The sequence below is a fragment of the Salmo salar genome, chromosome ssa14 (genome assembly GCF_905237065.1).
Source record: "Salmo salar chromosome ssa14, Ssal_v3.1, whole genome shotgun sequence".
NCBI classification, from domain to species: domain Eukaryota; kingdom Metazoa; phylum Chordata; class Actinopteri; order Salmoniformes; family Salmonidae; genus Salmo; species Salmo salar.
Window position 1 is genome coordinate 91,768,945 of NC_059455.1, and position 17,500 is coordinate 91,786,444.

The window sequence follows — 17,500 nt, forward strand, 5'->3', positions numbered from 1 at the left end:
ATGGTTCACACCCTCTTAAGCTTTAGCTCCACCCATTTAGCATGGTTCACACCCTCTTAAGCTTTAGCTCCACCCATCTTTTTAAGGGTTGATACTGACAACAGCAGTCAAGCACCCAAGCTAACTGGCAAGTTGGCTAGCTTGCTAGCTTCTTCCAGACACAAATGAGAGAACAGCTCACTGACCATTTTACTGGCCCTAGCAGAGCTGGTTAGGCTGTTTACATGTTATCCAGAGTGTTGGTGACAGCAACTGTGCTGCTGGCAACAATTTATGCTTATTTCAATGTTTACTGACACCGGCCATATTCAGCGGGTGTTGAGCGTTCATAAATTCGTCAGTTATTCTGCGCTCTGGCACACTCAGACGAGAGTGCTCTGAAATCGGAGTAGATAACCAGAGCAACGCAAATGACTCCGAGATACAAATAATGAGATCATACTCGTAACGTTAGCTAGCTAACAGTACACTTTAACTTGAAATGAAAATGACTCTGTCTAATTTAGAAATGTGAAATATCTGAAAATGTAGCTAGCTAGACTTTCTTACCCGTGTACATCGTGGATGGACGCTTCTCCCTCTCACAGATGCCATGGTTGCCCTTTAGTTTAAAGATGTAATCCAGAGACAGGTGTTTTCTCCATCTCCTTAGCTGTCGTACTATAATTCCACTGGTTTCAAAAGTCGGTCCTCCAGAAAGTGGAGAGCAACACTGATGCAGTTCTACTACGTGATATATAGATTTTATTTAAAGCTGCGTTAGACAGGATTACCTAGACATACTGACCAGCTCAAATAGACAGAAGCATGCTATATCGCAGACCAATCCTCTCTCCTCTCTAGGCATGTCCAGCCCACTCATTATCTCAGCCAATCATGGCTTCCGGAAAGGTTGCTGACTTTTTCTGTGGCTAAACCAACTAGGTTCGTAATTTAACAATTTTATTGGTATTTACAGATGTCGTACCAGTTTGTTGTTAAGGCACATCAGAGTTCACATGTTCCAGAAGGCATTTCTGCAATAAAAAAACGCATTTTGATAAAAAAAATTTTTGCAAAGTTTACATTCAAATGCCTCCTGTGAAGTCGTGACTCATGACATATGCCTAGTTTCCTGAAACGAGTCACACATGTTGAGACTGTTTAATGCCAAAAATATGGGATTAAATACATATTGTGATCTTTCTTATATCACTCAGATATAGGAGAGACATTTCAGAATAAACTTCCTTTTGATATTTATTTGGGGGACTATCTGTTCCACATAGTCAATCTGTTATTCAATGTGTTTGTGTGGGCTAATTGCAGAAAAAAGGCCCCAAAATAAGTCATGTTTAATCAAATACATATTGTACACTACCAGTCAAAAGTTTGGACACACCTACTTACTCCCAGGGTTTTTCTTTGTTACTATTTTCTACATTGTAGAATAATAACGAAGACATATACTATGAAATAACACACATGGAATCATGTAGTAGCCCCAAAAAGTGTTAAACAAATCAAAATATATTTTAGATTCTTCAAAGTAGCCACCCTTTGTCTTGATGACAGCTTTGCACTCTCTCTGTCCTGAGATGGTACTGAGGGGGGGTTTAAACAGCAGGTCTCAGCTGGAGGGGTGTGCCCCCCACACCTCCCCTCTGTCTCTTCTCCCCCCTGGTCTGATCTCTACACCACCACGGCCCACTCAGCCTTTTGTTCTCTGTGTGTGTGGAGTCTTAGTTCTATGGATATCAGAATATGTGAAATATGATTAGGCACTTTGTTGTGTGTGTGTGTGTGTGTGTGTGTGTGTTGATGGTAATGAGCTTAGGTTAGCTGCTGTGAGGGAGGCTAGAGAAACCATGTTAGTTTTCCAGGGGCTTCACTTACACACACACACACTCACACACTCCCCTTCCTCCGCACTGACTTCTACAGCATGATGTCGTCGCTGCGCTGATTGGCTGCCTGGCCGGAGAGGGAAGGAGGGGAGAAGAGGGATTGAGGGAGAGAGAGAGAGAAAGGGAGAGAGCGAGAGAGAGGAAGAGAGCGAGAGAGAGGAAGGGAGAGGGAGAGACAAAATGCCATCAGTGATATGGGTGGAGGGTTTTTCGGATGGCAGTAAGGTGTGTGTAGATCCATTTTGAGGGGTGTGTGTATGGGGTGGGAGGGTGTGTTGGGGTACGGGTCTGAGAAGAAGGTGGCGACCCAAAACCACGCCCTACTGGAGGCATGCGGCGCCTCATCTGCAAACGCATCTGTGACTGTGAGTGCAGGGCAGGGCCCGGTGTCTGTTTCTGAAAGAGCATGCATTAGTGCTGGGTTCATTTTGTGTGAATAAGGGCTGGGTGTGTTTTGATGGTGTGGGTTATTTGGGTGGGTGTGTTTGATGGTGTGGGTTATTTGGGTGGGTGTGTTTGATGTGTTGGTTATGTGGGTGGGTGTGTTTGATGGTGTGGGTTATGTGGGTGGGTGTGTTTGATGGTGTGGGTTATGTGGGTGGGTGTGTTTGATGGTGTGGGTTATTTGGGTGGGTGTGTTTTGATGGTGTGGGTGGGTGTGTTTGATGGTGTGGGTTATGTGGGTGGGTGTGTTTTGATGGTGTGGGTTATGTGGGTGGGTGTGTTTGATGGTGTGGGTTATGTGGGTGGGTGTGTTTGATGGTGTGGGTTATTTGGGTGGGTGTGTTTGATGGTGTGGGTTATGTGGGTGGGTGTGTTTGATGGTGTGGGTTATGTGGGTGGGTGTGTTTGATGGTGTGGGTTATGTGGGTGGGTGTGTTTGATGGTGTGGGTTATTTGGGTGGGTGTGTTTTGATGGTGTGGGTTATTTGGGTGGGTGTGTTTGATGGTGTGGGTTATTTGGGTGGGTGTGTTTTGATGGTGTGGGTTATGTGGGTGGGTGTGTTTTGATGGTGTGGGTTATGTGGGTGGGTGTGTTTGATGGTGTGGGTTATGTGGGTGGGTGTGTTTTGATGGTGTGGGTTATGTGGGTGGGTGTGTTTTGATGTGTTGGTTGTGCCAGGGGTCATGTTAATGCAGGACTCAGCATTTTTTCATACAGAAAAAAACATCTAAAAAAAACATTAAAAATAACTTCCTGCGTTTTGTAAAATCAGATATAAAATGCTTGTTATTGTAAATTCTGCTTCGGTTCGTGTTCGCTCCAAATCATGAAGGTAGAAGGACTCATTTCGTGCTTCATTTACACTACTCCACTCAGAGGAAATATCTTTGGAGGCTAATTTTTTCCCAGTGTAGTTTTTCTCCGGTAACAAGTTAAAATGCAACATTAACTACAAGCAAAACATTTGAAAATGTATCTGGCTACATTCTTTCAATGATAAACCTGGCCGTGCATCGTTTTTGCAAAAACGACCTTACTTTCTTTGTAAGCTCATTTTATTGGCTTACTAGCAAAATAGTTGCACTTCTGTTGTCATCTGATTAAACTATTTTCTGCCGAATGTGTAAAGGAAAACTAGTTTCACGTCCCTGATATGAATCGCATGTTTTTTGATGGTCTGCATTTTGCCGATATGTCGGTCCGGGACCAAACCGCTCCGTGCATCCACTACCAGTATATAGTAAAATACACTATACCGCCCTTCGCTAATTCACTGTTAGTGATTGTTGTGTAGCTGGGTGTTTGGCGGGGTGTTTGGCGGGGTGTTTTGCGGGGTGTTTGGCGGGGTGTTTTGCGGGGTGTTTTGCGGGGTGTTTGATGTGTGTTGGAGAGAGGGAGAGTATTAGCTGCTGTCGCTGCAGCCAGTGGCCTCTGTGTTTCTGTTGTTTACTATTGATGACTGATCAGCACTGAATCTGCTCTTTTCTACAGCCAAGACCCTCCCTTCCTCTCCCCCTCCTCCCTTCCTCTCCCCCTCCTCCCTTCCTCTCCCCCGCTCCCCTTCCTCATCTCTCCTCCCCCACTCCTCTCCCTCCTCCTCACCTCTCCCCCTCCTCCCTTCCTCTCCCCCGCTCCCCTTCCTCATCTCTCCTCCCCCACTCCTCTCCCTCCTCCTCACCTCTCCCCCCTTCCTCTCCTCTCCCCACTCCTCTCCCTCCTCCTCATCTCTCCTCCCCCACTCCTCTCCCTCCTCCTCACCTCTCCCCCTTCCTCTCCTCTCCCCCTTCCTCTCCTCTCCCCGCCCCTTCCTCATCTCTCCTCCCCCACTCCTCTCCCTCCTCACCTCTCCCCCTTCCTCTCCTCTCCCCGCCCCCTTCCTCTCCTCTCCCCGCCCCCCTTCCTCTCCCCGCCCCCTTCCTCTCCTCTCCCCCTTCCTCTCCTCTCCCCCTTTCCTCTCCTCTCCCCCTTCCTCTCCTCTCCCCCTCCCTCACCTTTCCTCTCCTCTCCCCCTCCCTCACCTCTCCTCCTCCCCTCTCCCCCTCCCTCACCTCTCCTCCTCCCCTCTCCCCCTCCCTCACCTCTCCTCCCCCCTCCCTCACCTCTCCTCCCCCTTCCCCTCCCCCTTCCTCTCCCTCCTTCCTCTCCCTCACCTCTCCTCCCCCCCTTCCTCTCCCCCCTTCCTCTCCCCCTTCCTCTCCCCCTTCCTTGCCTCCCCTCCCCTTCCTCTCCCCCCTTCCTCTCCCTCACCTCTCCTCCCCCTCCCCCTTCCCCTCCCCCTTCCTCTCCCCCTTCCTCTCCTCCCCCTCACCTCTCCTCCCCCCTTCCTCTCCCCCTTCCTCCCCCCTTCCTTGCCTCTCCTCCCCCCTCCCTCACCTCTCCTCCCCCTTCCCCTCCCCCTTCCTCTCTCCCCTTCCTCTCCCTCACCTCTCCTCCCCCTTCCCTCCCCCTTCCTCTCCTCCCCCTCACCTCTCCTCCCCCCTCACCTCTCCCCCTCCCCCTTCCTCTCCCCCCCTTCCTCGCCCCTCCTCCCCCTCCTCGCCTCTCTTCCCCCTCCTCGCCTCTCCCCCTCCTCGCCTCTCCCCCCCTCACCTCTCCTCCTCACCTCCTCACCTCTCCTCCCCCCTCCTCACCTTCATCACCTCTCCTCCCCCTCCTCTCCTCCCCCCTCAACTCTCCTCGTCCCCTCCTCAACTCTCCCTCGTCCCCTCCTCAACTCTCCTCGTCCCCTCCTCAACTCTCCTCCCCCCTCCTCACCTCTCCCCCTTCAACTACTTTAGGGAAATACTAGAAGTCTGATAACGATGGCACTAAGAATGTTGTTTATCTCTCTCTATCCATCTCTCTCGCTCTCAGACCGTAGTTTTGAGGATGACGCGGACAGTGCAGATGGGAACCGTGCTCAGGCTGCCTTTAAAGTCCCCAAGGTCCCCAAGAAGTCATCAGAGTCCTCTGCTGCACGAAGACCCAACCCGATTGGTTCCAAGATCGGAGGTAAGAGGCAGGATTCTATTTACATGGAAGTCCAGCCTTGTTTACCTCCCTTCCTCTCCCCCTTCCTCTCCCCCTTCCTCTCCTCACCACCCTCCTCTCCTCACCTCTCCCCCTCACCTCTCCCCCCTCACCTCTCCCCCTCAGAGGCAGGATCCTATTTACATGGAAGTCCAGCCTTGTTTACCTCCCTTCCTCTCCTCCCCCTTCCTCACCTCTCCCCCTCACCTCTCCCCCCCTCAGAGGCAGGATCCTATTTACATGGAAGTCCAGCCTTGTTTACCTCCCTACTTCTCCCCCCTCCTCTCCTCTCCCCCTTCCTCACCTCTTTTTCTGGCTACTTCACAGGAGCTTTTTCATCTGTCATCACCATCAGTCACATCTCTGGTTCCATCTGTCATCACCAGTCACATCTCTGGTTCCATCTGTCATCATCAGTCACATCTCTGGTTCCATCTGTCATCATCAGTCATATCTCTGCTCTTCTATCTGTCATCACCAGTCACATCTCTGCTCTTCTATCTGTCATCACCAGTCATATCTCTGCTCTTCTATCTGTCATCACCAGTCACATCTCTGCTCTTCTATCTGTCATCACCAGTCACATCTCTGCTCTTCTATCTGTCATCACCAGTCACATCTCTGCTCTTCTATCTGTCATCACCAGTCACATCTCTGCTCTTCTATCTGTCATCACCAGTCACGTCTCTGCTCTTCTATCTGTCATCACCAGTCACATCTCTGCTCTTCTATCTGTCATCACCAGTCACATCTCTGCTCTTCTATCTGTCATCACCAGTCACATCTCTGGTTCTATCTGTCATCACCAGTCACATCTCTGCTCTTCTATCTGTCATCACCAGTCACATCTCTGCTCTTCTATCTGTCATCACCAGTCACATCTCTGCTCTTCTATCTGTCATCATCAGTCACAACTCTGGTTCTATCTGTCATCATCAGTCACAACTCTGGTTCTATCTGTCATCATCAGTCACATCTCTGGTTCCATCTGTCATCATCAGTCACATCTCTGGTTCTATCTGTCATCACCAGTCACATCTCTGCTCTTCTATCTGTCATCACCAGTCACATCTCTGCTCTTCTATCTGTCATCACCAGTCACATCTCTGCTCTTCTATCTGTCATCATCAGTCATATCTCTGCTCTTCTATCTGTCATCACCAGTCACATCTCTCTGGTTCTATCTGTCATCACCAGTCACATCTCTGCTCTTCTATCTGTCATCACCAGTCACATCTCTGCTCTTCTATCTGTCATCACCAGTCACATCTCTGCTCTTCTATCTGTCATCATCAGTCACATCTCTGCTCTTCTATCTGTCATCATCAGTCATATCTCTGCTCTTCTATCTGTCATCACCAGTCACATCTCTCTGGTTCTATCTGTCATCACCAGTCACATCTCTGCTCTTCTATCTGTCATCACCAGTCACATCTCTGCTCTTCTATCTGTCATCACCAGTCACATCTCTGCTCTTCTATCTGTCATCACCAGTCACATCTCTGCTCTTCTATCTGTCATCACCAGTCACATCTCTGCTCTTCTATCTGTCATCACCAGTCACATCTCTGCTCTTCTATCGGTCATCACCAGTCACATCTCTGCTCTTCTATCTGTCATCACCAGTCACATCTCTGCTCTTCTATCTGTCATCACCAGTCACGTCTCTGCTCTTCTATCTGTCATCACCAGTCACGTCTCTGCTCTTCTATCTGTCATCACCAGTCACGTCTCTGCTCTTCTATCGGTCATCACCAGTCACGTCTCTGCTCTTCTATCGGTCATCACCAGTCACGTCTCTGCTCTTCTATCGGTCATCACCAGTCACGTCTCTGCTCTTCTATCTGTCATCACCAGTCACGTCTCTGCTCTTCTATCTGTCATCACCAGTCACGTCTCTGCTCTTCTATCTGTCATCACCAGTCACGTCTCTGCTCTTCTATCTGTCATCACCAGTCACATCTCTGCTCTTCTATCTGTCATCACCAGTCACATCTCTGCTCTTCTATCTGTCATCACCAGTCACATCTCTGCTCTTCTATCTGTCATCACCAGTCACATCTCTGCTCTTCTATCTGTCATCATCAGTCACATCTCTGCTCTTCTATCTGTCATCATCAGTCATATCTCTGCTCTTCTATCTGTCATCACCAGTCACATCTCTCTGGTTCTATCTGTCATCACCAGTCACATCTCTGCTCTTCTATCTGTCATCACCAGTCACATCTCTGCTCTTCTATCTGTCATCACCAGTCACATCTCTGCTCTTCTATCTGTCATCACCAGTCACATCTCTGCTCTTCTATCTGTCATCACCAGTCACATCTCTGCTCTTCTATCGGTCATCACCAGTCACATCTCTGCTCTTCTATCTGTCATCACCAGTCACGTCTCTGCTCTTCTATCTGTCATCACCAGTCACGTCTCTGCTCTTCTATCTGTCATCACCAGTCACGTCTCTGCTCTTCTATCTGTCATCACCAGTCACGTCTCTGCTCTTCTATCGGTCATCACCAGTCACGTCTCTGCTCTTCTATCTGTCATCACCAGTCACGTCTCTGCTCTTCTATCTGTCATCACCAGTCACGTCTCTGCTCTTCTATCTGTCATCACCAGTCACGTCTCTGCTCTTCTATCTGTCATCACCAGTCACGTCTCTGCTCTTCTATCTGTCATCACCAGTCACGTCTCTGCTCTTCTATCTGTCATCACCAGTCACATCTCTGCTCTTCTATCTGTCATCACCAGTCACATCTCTGCTCTTCTATCTGTCATCACCAGTCACATCTCTGCTCTTCTATCTGTCATCACCAGTCACATCTCTGCTCTTCTATCTGTCATCACCAGTCACATCTCTGCTCTTCTATCTGTCATCACCAGTCACATCTCTGCTCTTCTATCTGTCATCACCAGTCACATCTCTGCTCTTCTATCTGTCATCACCAGTCACATCTCTGCTCTTCTATCTGTCATCACCAGTCACATCTCTGCTCTTCTATCTGTCATCATCAGTCACATCTCTGCTCTTCTATCTGTCATCATCAGTCACATCTCTGCTCTTCTATCTGTCATCACCAGTCACATCTCTGGTTCTATCTGTCATCACCAGTCACATCTCTGCTCTTCTATCTGTCATCACCAGTCACATCTCTGCTCTTCTATCTGTCATCACCAGTCACGTCTCTGCTCTTCTATCTGTCATCACCAGTCACATCTCTGCTCTTCTATCTGTCATCACCAGTCACATCTCTGCTCTTCTATCTGTCATCACCAGTCACATCTCTGCTCTTCTATCTGTCATCACCAGTCACGTCTCTGCTCTTCTATCTGTCATCACCAGTCACGTCTCTGCTCTTCTATCTGTCATCACCAGTCACGTCTCTGCTCTTCTATCTGTCATCACCAGTCACATCTCTGCTCTTCTATCTGTCATCACCAGTCACATCTCTGCTCTTCTATCTGTCATCACCAGTCACATCTCTGCTCTTCTATCTGTCATCACCAGTCACATCTCTGCTCTTCTATCTGTCATCACCAGTCACATCTCTGCTCTTCTATCTGTCATCACCAGTCACGTCTCTGCTCTTCTATCTGTCATCACCAGTCACATCTCTGCTCTTCTATCTGTCATCACCAGTCACATCTCTGCTCTTCTATCTGTCATCACCAGTCACATCTCTGCTATTCTATCGGTCATCACCTCTCAGGCTTGTTTTAGTTCTGTAAATGATGGTGATGATGAACCAACCCACAGGGTTCTGTATTGGGTGAGAGATGTGTGGAAGGGGTTTGTTTCACTCCAACCCTGTTCCTGGAGAGAAACCCTCCTGTAGGTTTTAACTCCAACCCTGTTCCTGGAGAGATACCCTCCTGTAGGTTTTAACTCCAACCCTGTTCCTGGAGAGCTACCCTCCTGTAGGTTTTAACTCCAACCCTGTTCCTGGAGAGATACCCTGCTGTAGGTTTAAACTCCAACCCTGTTCCTGGAGAGATACCCTCCTGTAGGTTTTAACTCCAACCCTGTTCCTGGAGAGCTACCCTCCTGTAGGTTTTAACTCCAACCCTGTTCCTGGAGAGATACCCTCCTGTAGGTTTTAACTCCAACCCTGTTCCTGGAGAGATACCCTCCTGTAGGTTTAAACTCCAACCCTGTTCCTGGAGAGATACCCTCCTGTAGGTTTTAACTCCAACCCTGTTCCTGGAGAGATACCCTCCTGTAGGTTTAAACTCCAACCCTGTTCCTGGAGAGATACCCTCCTGTAGGTTTTAACTCCAACCCTGTTCCTGGAGAGATACCCTCCTGTAGGTTTTAACTCCAACCCTGTTCCTGGAGAGATACCCTCCTGTAGGTTTTAACTCCAACCCTGTTCCTGGAGAGATACCCTCCTGTAGGTTTTAACTCCAACCCTGTTCCTGGAGAGATACCCTCCTGGAGGTTTTAACTCCAACCCTGTTCCTGGAGAGCTACCGTCCAGTAGGTTTATACTCCAACCCTGTTCCTGGAGAGCTACCCTCCTGGAGGTTTTAACTCCAACCCTGTTCCTGGAGAGATACCCTCCTGTAGGTTTTAACTCCAACCCTGTTCCTGGAGAGATACCCTCCTGTAGGTTTTAACTCCAACCCTGTTCCTGGAGAGATACCCTCCTGTAGGTTTTAACTCCAACCCTGTTCCTGGAGAGATACCCTCCTGTAGGTTTTAACTCCAACCCTGTTCCTGGAGAGCTACCCTCCTGTAGGTTTTAACTTCCTGTTCCAGGGTTGGACAGCCCTGCTCTAGTACATTAATAGTATAGTTGAATCAGGTCAGATGGTACTTGGGTGGGGCAACTTATAGTGTCACTCAGACTGGGGTATACACGTTCTCTGACCTCTGACCTATCTGTCTCTAGGTGCGTCTAAGGATGGAACTGGGGGCATTGATGAGGAAGACTTCATCAAAGCTTTCACTGACGTCCCCACAGTACAGGTAACACACACTACTGTGCATTAGTACCAGGACTGCAAGCAATGTAGACACGACGTTTGTATACCATCACTAGTGTGAAATAAATCTCTCTCTCTCTCTCTTCTCTCGCTTGTCTCCCTCGCTTCTCTCTTGTCTCGTCTGTCTGGTCTGTCTGTCTGGTCTGGTCTGTCCTGTCTGTTTGTCTGTCTGTCTGTCTGTGTGTGTCAGATCTACTCATCTCGTGACCTGGAGGATAATCTGAATAAGATCAGGGAGATCTGTTCTGATGATAAACATGACTGGGACCAGAGAGCCGCCGCAATGAAGAAGATCCGCTCGCTGATTGTTGCCGGGGCGACGGAGTACGAGTGTTTCTACCAACACCTGAGGCTGTTGGACGGAGCGTTCAAACTGTCAGCTAAAGACCTCCGATCACAGGTGGTACGAGAGGCCTGCATCACTGTGGCGTGAGTACCACACACACACTCACACACACACACATACTTTTTTCCACATCTTCTTTGTACATTACTTCTCCCCCCCAGAAATTGGGAAAATGGAAGTAACACTTAATCTCTCTCTCCCCTCTCTCTCCCCTCTCTCCCCGTCTCTCTCTCCCCGTCTCTCGCTCTCCCCGTCTCTCGCTCTCCCCGTCTCTCGCTCTCCCCGTCTCTCGCTCTCCCCGTCTCTCGCTCTCCCCGTCTCTCTCTCTCCCCGTCTCTCTCTCTCCCCGTCTCTCTCTCTCCCCGTCTCTCTCTCTCCCCGTCTCTCTCTCTCCCCGTCTCTCTCTCCCCGTCTCTCTCTCTCCCCGTCTCTCTCTCTCCCCGTCTCTCTCTCTCCCCGTCTCTCTCTCTCCCCGTGTCTCTCTCTCCCCGTGTCTCTCTCTCCCCGTGTCTCTCTCTCCCCGTCTCTCTCTCTCCCCCGTCTCTCCCTCTCTCTCTCTCTCTCTCTCTCTCTCTCTCTCTCTCTCTCTCTCTCTCTCTGTCTCGCTCTGTCTCGCTCTGTCTCGCTCTGTCTCGCTCTGTCTCGCTCTGTCTCGCTCTGTCTCGCTCTGTCTCGCTCTGTCTCTCTCTCGCTCTCTCTCTGTCTCTCTCTCTCCCCCCTCTCCCCCTCCAGTCACCTGTCGACAGTGTTGGGTAATAAGTTTGACCATGGGGCCGAGGGCATTCTTCCTGTCCTGTTCAACCTCATCCCTAACTGTGCCAAGGTTATGGCCACTTCAGGGGTGTCTGCTATACGCTTCATCATACGGGTGAGTTAGACCACACACAGACAGAGACACAGACAGAGACACAGACAGAGACACAGACAGAGACACAGACAGAGACACAGACAGAGACACAGACAGAGACACACAGAGACACACAGAGACACACAGAGACACACAGAGACACAGAGACAGAGACAATAAAATGACCTTTTGTGTATTTGTCTCTCTGCAGCACACACACGTTCCCAGACTCATTCCCCTCATCACCAGTAACTGCACCTGCAAGTCTGTGGCCGTCAGAAGGTGAGCGTGATGAACATGATTACAGTAATGATGATGAAGAGGACTGGAGTAATGATGAAGAAGTTGTTTCTCCCTCCCTCAGGAAATGTTTTGACTTCTTGGACCTGCTGCTACAGGAGTGGCAGACCCAGACTCTAGACAGGTGAGAGTTCAACACACAGCATCACAGATAAGGGATCTTGGTAGAATCTTATTCACATGTTATTTGCATGACGTAACCATGTACAAAGCGTACTCTGGAAATTAAAATGATTCATTTACAATATTAACATTAGTTAAAATGGTAATAATCGAGATTGTCAACGGAGGACAACAGTAACAACAATAACCAAGGGTCAAAATAACCATATATTCAACAATAACAATAATCATACAGTAGAGGACATGTGCAGGTTGATTGGTCTGTCAGACACTGTCCCTCATCTTATAGCAGGCAGCAATGTAGTGCGCTGCCAACCCACAGCTCTCTGCGTCCTCCCCCAGCAGGACGGGTAGCCTGTCCTCATCAGAGAGGTCTTTGAAACCTTGAATAAGGGTTTCACATTTGGGGAAATTACACTCTCTAATTGTTTTATATTTTAGACATTTAGTCAGGAAATGCAGCTCCGTCTCAGGTTCTGCTGTGGTGCAGTGGCTGCACAGCCTTTGCTCTACAGGGAGCCAGGTTTTCCTGTGTCTACCCTTCTCAATGTTAAGGCTGTGCTCACTGAGCCTGTACTTTGTCAAGGTTTTTCTAAGGTTTTGATCAGTAACCATGGTCTAATAGTTTGTCTTGCTGTCTCTCAGACATACAGCGGTGATGGTAGCCAGCATTAAGAAGGGAATCGCAGATGCCGACGCAGAGGCCAGGGTAGAGGCCCGCAAGTAAGAATACACACACACACTCGGCATTACACACACACACACACACACTCGGCATTTAACACACACACACTCGGCATTTAACACACACACACACGGCATTTAACACACACACACACGGCATTACACACACTCGGCATTACACACACACACTCGGCATTACACACACACACACACACACACACACACACACACACACACACGCATTACACACACACACACACACACACACACACACACACACACACACATTTTCCTACAGACATACTCACACATTATTTCTCTCTCTCTCCCTCCTCTCTCTCTCCCTCCTCTCTCCCTCTCCCTCCTCTCTCTCTCTCCCTCCTCCTCTCTCTCCCTCCTCTCTCTCTCTCTCTCCCTCCTCCTCTCTCTCTCTCCCTCCTCCTCTCTCTCTCTCCCTCCTCCTCTCTCTCTCTCCCTCCTCCTCTCTCTCTCTCCCTCCTCCTCTCTCTCTCTCCCTCCTCTCTCTCTCTCCCTCCTCCTCTCTCTCTCTCCCTCCTCCTCTCTTCCCTCCTCCTCTCTCTCTCTCTCTCTCTCTCTCTCTCTCCCTCCTCTCTCTCTCTCCCTCCTCTCTCTCTCTCTCCCTCCTCTCTCTCTCTGTCCCTACTCTCTCCCTCCTCTCTCTCTCTCTGTCCCTACTCCTCTTTCTCTCGCTCCCTCCTCTCTCTCGCTCCCTCCTCCTCTCTCTCGCTCCCTCCTCCTCTCTCTCTCTCCCTCCTCTCTCTCTCTCTCTCCCTCCTCCTCTCTCTCTCCCTCCTCCTCTCTCTTACTTTCTCCCTCCTCCTCTCTCGTTCCCTCCTCCTCTCTTACTCTCTCTCTCTCTCTCCTACTCTCTCTCTCTCCCTCCTCCTCTCTCTCCCTCCTCTCTCTTACTCTCTCCCTCCTCCTCTCTCGTTCCCTCCTCCTCTCTTACTCTCACTCTCTCTCTCTCTCTCCCTCCTCCTCTCTCTCTCCCTCCTCCTCTCTCCTCTCTCTCCTCACTCTCTCTCAGGGCATACTGGGGTCTGAGGAACCATTTCCCGGGGGAGGCGGACTCTCTGTTCAACTCGTTAGAACCGTCCTATCAGAAGAGCCTCCAATCATCTCTCAAGAGTTCTGGGAGCGTGACGTCTCTTCCTCAGAGCGACCGCTCCTCTTCCTCATCACAGGAGAGCCTTAAGTAATGACCCCTGACCTTTAACTATACCTTTTTGAGAGGAGGGGCTCAGAGGTACCCGGAAAGTAATATTCTGCTCTCTCGCCCTTTCCTCTGCTCTCTGCTCTCTCTCCTCGACTGCGCTCTCTGCTCGCTGTCTGCTCTCTCTCCTCGCCCTGTTCTCTCTCCTCGCCCTGTTCTCTCTCCTCGCCCTGCTCTCTCTCCTCGCCCTGCTCTCTCTCCTCGCCCTGCTCTCTCTCCTCGCCCTGCTCTCTCCTCGCCCTGCTCTCTCTCCTTGCCCTGCTCTCTCTCCTCGCCCTGCTCTCTCTCCTCGCCCTGCTCTCTCTCCTCGCCCTGCTCTCTCTCCTCGCCCTGCTCTCTCTCCTCGCCCTGCTCTCTCTCCTCGCCCTGCTCTCTGTGCTGTCTCTCTCTGTGCTGTCTCTCTCTGTGCTGTCTCTCTCTCTGCTGTCTCTCTCTCTGCTGTCTCTCTCTCTGCTCTCTCTCCTTGCTCTGCTCTCTCTCTCTCCTCTCTCTTTCCCAGTCGTCCTCTGTCATCTAAATGGTCAGCTGCTCCTGGAAGAGGTGAGACACACACACACACACTACCTCTCCGGTATTGATTACATGATTTTGTGGCGTGTACGTTGTTGTTTGTGTTTTATTATATACAGTGCATTCAGAAAGTATCCAGACCCGTTCATTTTCCCACATACTTTCGTGAATCCACTGTTATGTGCCAGCAAGTGGTTGTACAGGACGTGGTGATGTGCATGTGTCTGTGTGTATATATATATATATATCCTCCCTTCCCCTACCAGTCCCGGCGGGTCATAAGGGCGGGGCGTCGCCGGGCTACCTACAGCGTTCCCGTAGCGATGTAGATGTTAATGCGGCAACGGTTGCTAAGCAGCGGCACATCGGGCAGGTGGGGCCAGTGAGACTGAGCCCCAGCTCCTACTCCTCATTGGGTAAGGAAGCTGTCAATCAAACCAGACAGCCAACCAATCAGACAGGCAGTTTAGACATGAGTCTGACTGACAGCGGACTGATATAGTCTATCAAATAGTCAATCAATCACACACACACACACACACACACACAGATATGGTGCTCTATGTTAAAATGGTTTCCTAGTGCTTTCAGGACCTGGGCTGAACATCTCTCTGAATACATTTCCTGCCTCTCTCGTCTCCCATGTTTGTGTGTGCTTGCTGCCTGTATGTGTGTTGTATGGCTGTGTTTGTCTGAGCGTGGCTCTGTGTGTGCTTGCTGCCTGTGTGTTGTTTGGCTGTGTGTGTGTAGATATGTTCTGTCAGTGTGTGTGTGTATAGATTAGAGGTCGGCCGATTATGGTTTTTCAACGCCGATTATTGGAGGCTTTTAAAAAGCCGATGCCGATTAATCGGCCGGTTGTTGTGTTTTTTATTATTATTATTAATTCATTTATTTATTTGTAATAATGACAGTAACAACAATACTGAATGAACACTTATTTTAACTTAATATAATACATCAATAAAATCAATTTAGCCTCAAATAAATAATGAAACATGTTCAATTTGGTTTAAATAATGCAAAAACACAGTGTTGGAGAAGAAAGTAAAAGTGCAATATGTGCCATGTAAAAAAGCTAACGTTTAAGTTCCTTGCTCAGAACATGAGAACATATGAAAGCTGGTGGTTCCTTTTAACATGAGTCTTCAATATTCCCAGGTAAGAAGTTTTAGGTTGTAGTTATTATAGGAATTATAGGACTATTTCTCTCTATACGATTTGTATTTCATATACCTTTGACTATTGGATGTTCTTATAGGCACTTTAGTATTGCCAGTGTAACAGTATAGCTTCCGTCCCTCTCCTCGCTCCTACCTGGGCTCGAACCAGGAACACATCGACAACAGCCACCCTCGAAGCAGCGTTACCCATGCAGAGCAAGGGGAACAACTACTCCAAGTCTCAAAGCGAGTGACGTTTGAAACGCTATTAGCGCGCACCCGGCTAACTAGCTAGCCATTTTACATCGGTTACACCAGCCTAATCTTGGGAGTTGATAGGCTTGAAGTGATAAACAGTGCAATGCATTGTGAAGGGCTGCTAGCAAACGCACAAAAGTGCTGTTTGAATGAATGCTTACGAGCCTGCTGGTGCCTACCACCGCTCAGTCAGTCTGCTCTATCAAATCATAGACTTAATTATAATATAATAACACACAGAAATACGAGCCTTAGGTCATTAATATGGTCGAATCCGGAAACTATCATCTCGAAAACAAAACGTTTATTCTTTCAGTGAAATACGGAACCGTTCCGTATTTTATCTAACGGGTGGCATCCATAAGTCTAAATACTGCTGTTACATTGCACAACCTTCAATGTTATGTCATAATTACGTAAAATTCGGGCTAATTAGTTCGCAACGAGCCAGGCGGCCCAAACTGTTGCATATACCCTGACTCTGCGTGCAATGAACGCAAGAGAACTGACACAATTTCACCTGGTTAATATTGCCTGCTAACCTGGATTTCTTTTAGCTAAATATGCAGGTTTAAAAATGTATACTTCTGTGTATTGATTTTAAGAAAGGCATTGATGTTTATGGTTAGGTACAGTCGTGCAACGATTGGGCTTTTTTCGCAAATGCGCTTTTGTTAAATCATCCCCCGTTTGGCGAAGTTGGCTGTCTTTGTTTGGAAGAAATAGTCTTCACAGTTCGCAACGAGCCAGGCGGCCCAAACTGCTGCATATACCCTGACTCTGTTGCAAGAGAAGTGACACATTTTCCCTAGTTAAAAGAAATTCATGTTAGCAGGCAATATTAACTAAATATGCAGGTTTAAAAATATATACTTGTGTATTGATTTTAAGAAAGGCATTGATGTTTATGGTTGGAGCAACGTGTACCTAAGCGATTATATGCAACGCAGGACAGGCTAGATAAACTAGTAATATCATCAACCATGTGTAGTTAACTAGTGATTATGATTGATTGTTTTTTTTATAAGATAAGTTTAACGCTAGCTAGCAACTTACCTTGGCTTCTTACTGCATTCGCGTAACAGGCAGGCTCCTCGTGGAGTGCAATGTAAAGCAGGTGGTTAGAGCGTTGGACTAGTTAACCGTAAGGTTGCAAGATTGAATCCCCGAGCTGACAAGGTAAAAATCTGTCGTTCTGCCTCTGAACAAGGTAGTTAACCCACTGTTCCTAGGCCGCCATTGAAAATAAGAATGTGTTCTTAACTGACTTGCCTCGTTAAATAAAGGTGTAAAAAAAAAAGAAGAGAAAAAAAAAAGCCAAATCGGCCAAAAATACCGATTTCCAATTGTTATGAAAACTTGAAATCGGCCCTAATTAATCGGCCATTCCGATTAATCGGCCGACCTCTAGTGTAGATATGTTCTGTCAGTGTGTGTTTGTTAGGCACGTTAGTTGTTCCGCATGATTCACTGTTTGGACTATGTTCTGTTACTAACCGACACTATACCTCTTTTTCTCACTCTCTCTCTGCATCTCTTACTCTCTCTCTCTCTGCATCTCTCACTCTCTCTCTCTGCATCTCTCACTCACTCTCTGCATCTCTCACTCTCTCTCTCTGCATCTCTCACTCACTCACTCTCTCTCTGCATCTCTCACTCACTCTCTCTCTGCATCTCTCACTCTCTCTCTCTGCATCTCTCACTCACTCACT

General features: G+C 48.5%; 1 protein-coding gene across 44 annotated transcripts in view; it reads left to right on the plus strand.

Moving 5' to 3' along the window:
• Positions 1-17,500, plus strand: part of LOC106592465 (CLIP-associating protein 2) — a 132,009-nt gene that overhangs the window by 59,403 nt on the left and 55,106 nt on the right. For 40 of the 44 annotated variants that reach the window (XM_045694965.1, XM_045694968.1, XM_045694964.1 and 37 more), the window contains 10 exons: positions 5,185-5,322; positions 10,230-10,306; positions 10,514-10,752; positions 11,402-11,537; positions 11,728-11,798; positions 11,881-11,940; positions 12,585-12,662; positions 13,672-13,839; positions 14,357-14,397; positions 14,634-14,783. In XM_045694965.1, coding sequence (XP_045550921.1) covers positions 5,185-5,322; positions 10,230-10,306; positions 10,514-10,752; positions 11,402-11,537; positions 11,728-11,798; positions 11,881-11,940; positions 12,585-12,662; positions 13,672-13,839; positions 14,357-14,397; positions 14,634-14,783 — 1,158 coding nt within the window. Of the gene's footprint in view, positions 1-2,202; positions 2,252-5,184; positions 5,323-10,229; positions 10,307-10,513; positions 10,753-11,401; positions 11,538-11,727; positions 11,799-11,880; positions 11,941-12,584; positions 12,663-13,671; positions 13,840-14,356; positions 14,398-14,633; positions 14,784-17,500 lie in introns of those variants that run through there. The other 4 variants (XM_045695005.1, XM_045695007.1, XM_045694978.1 and 1 more) reach the window with 2 other exon arrangements.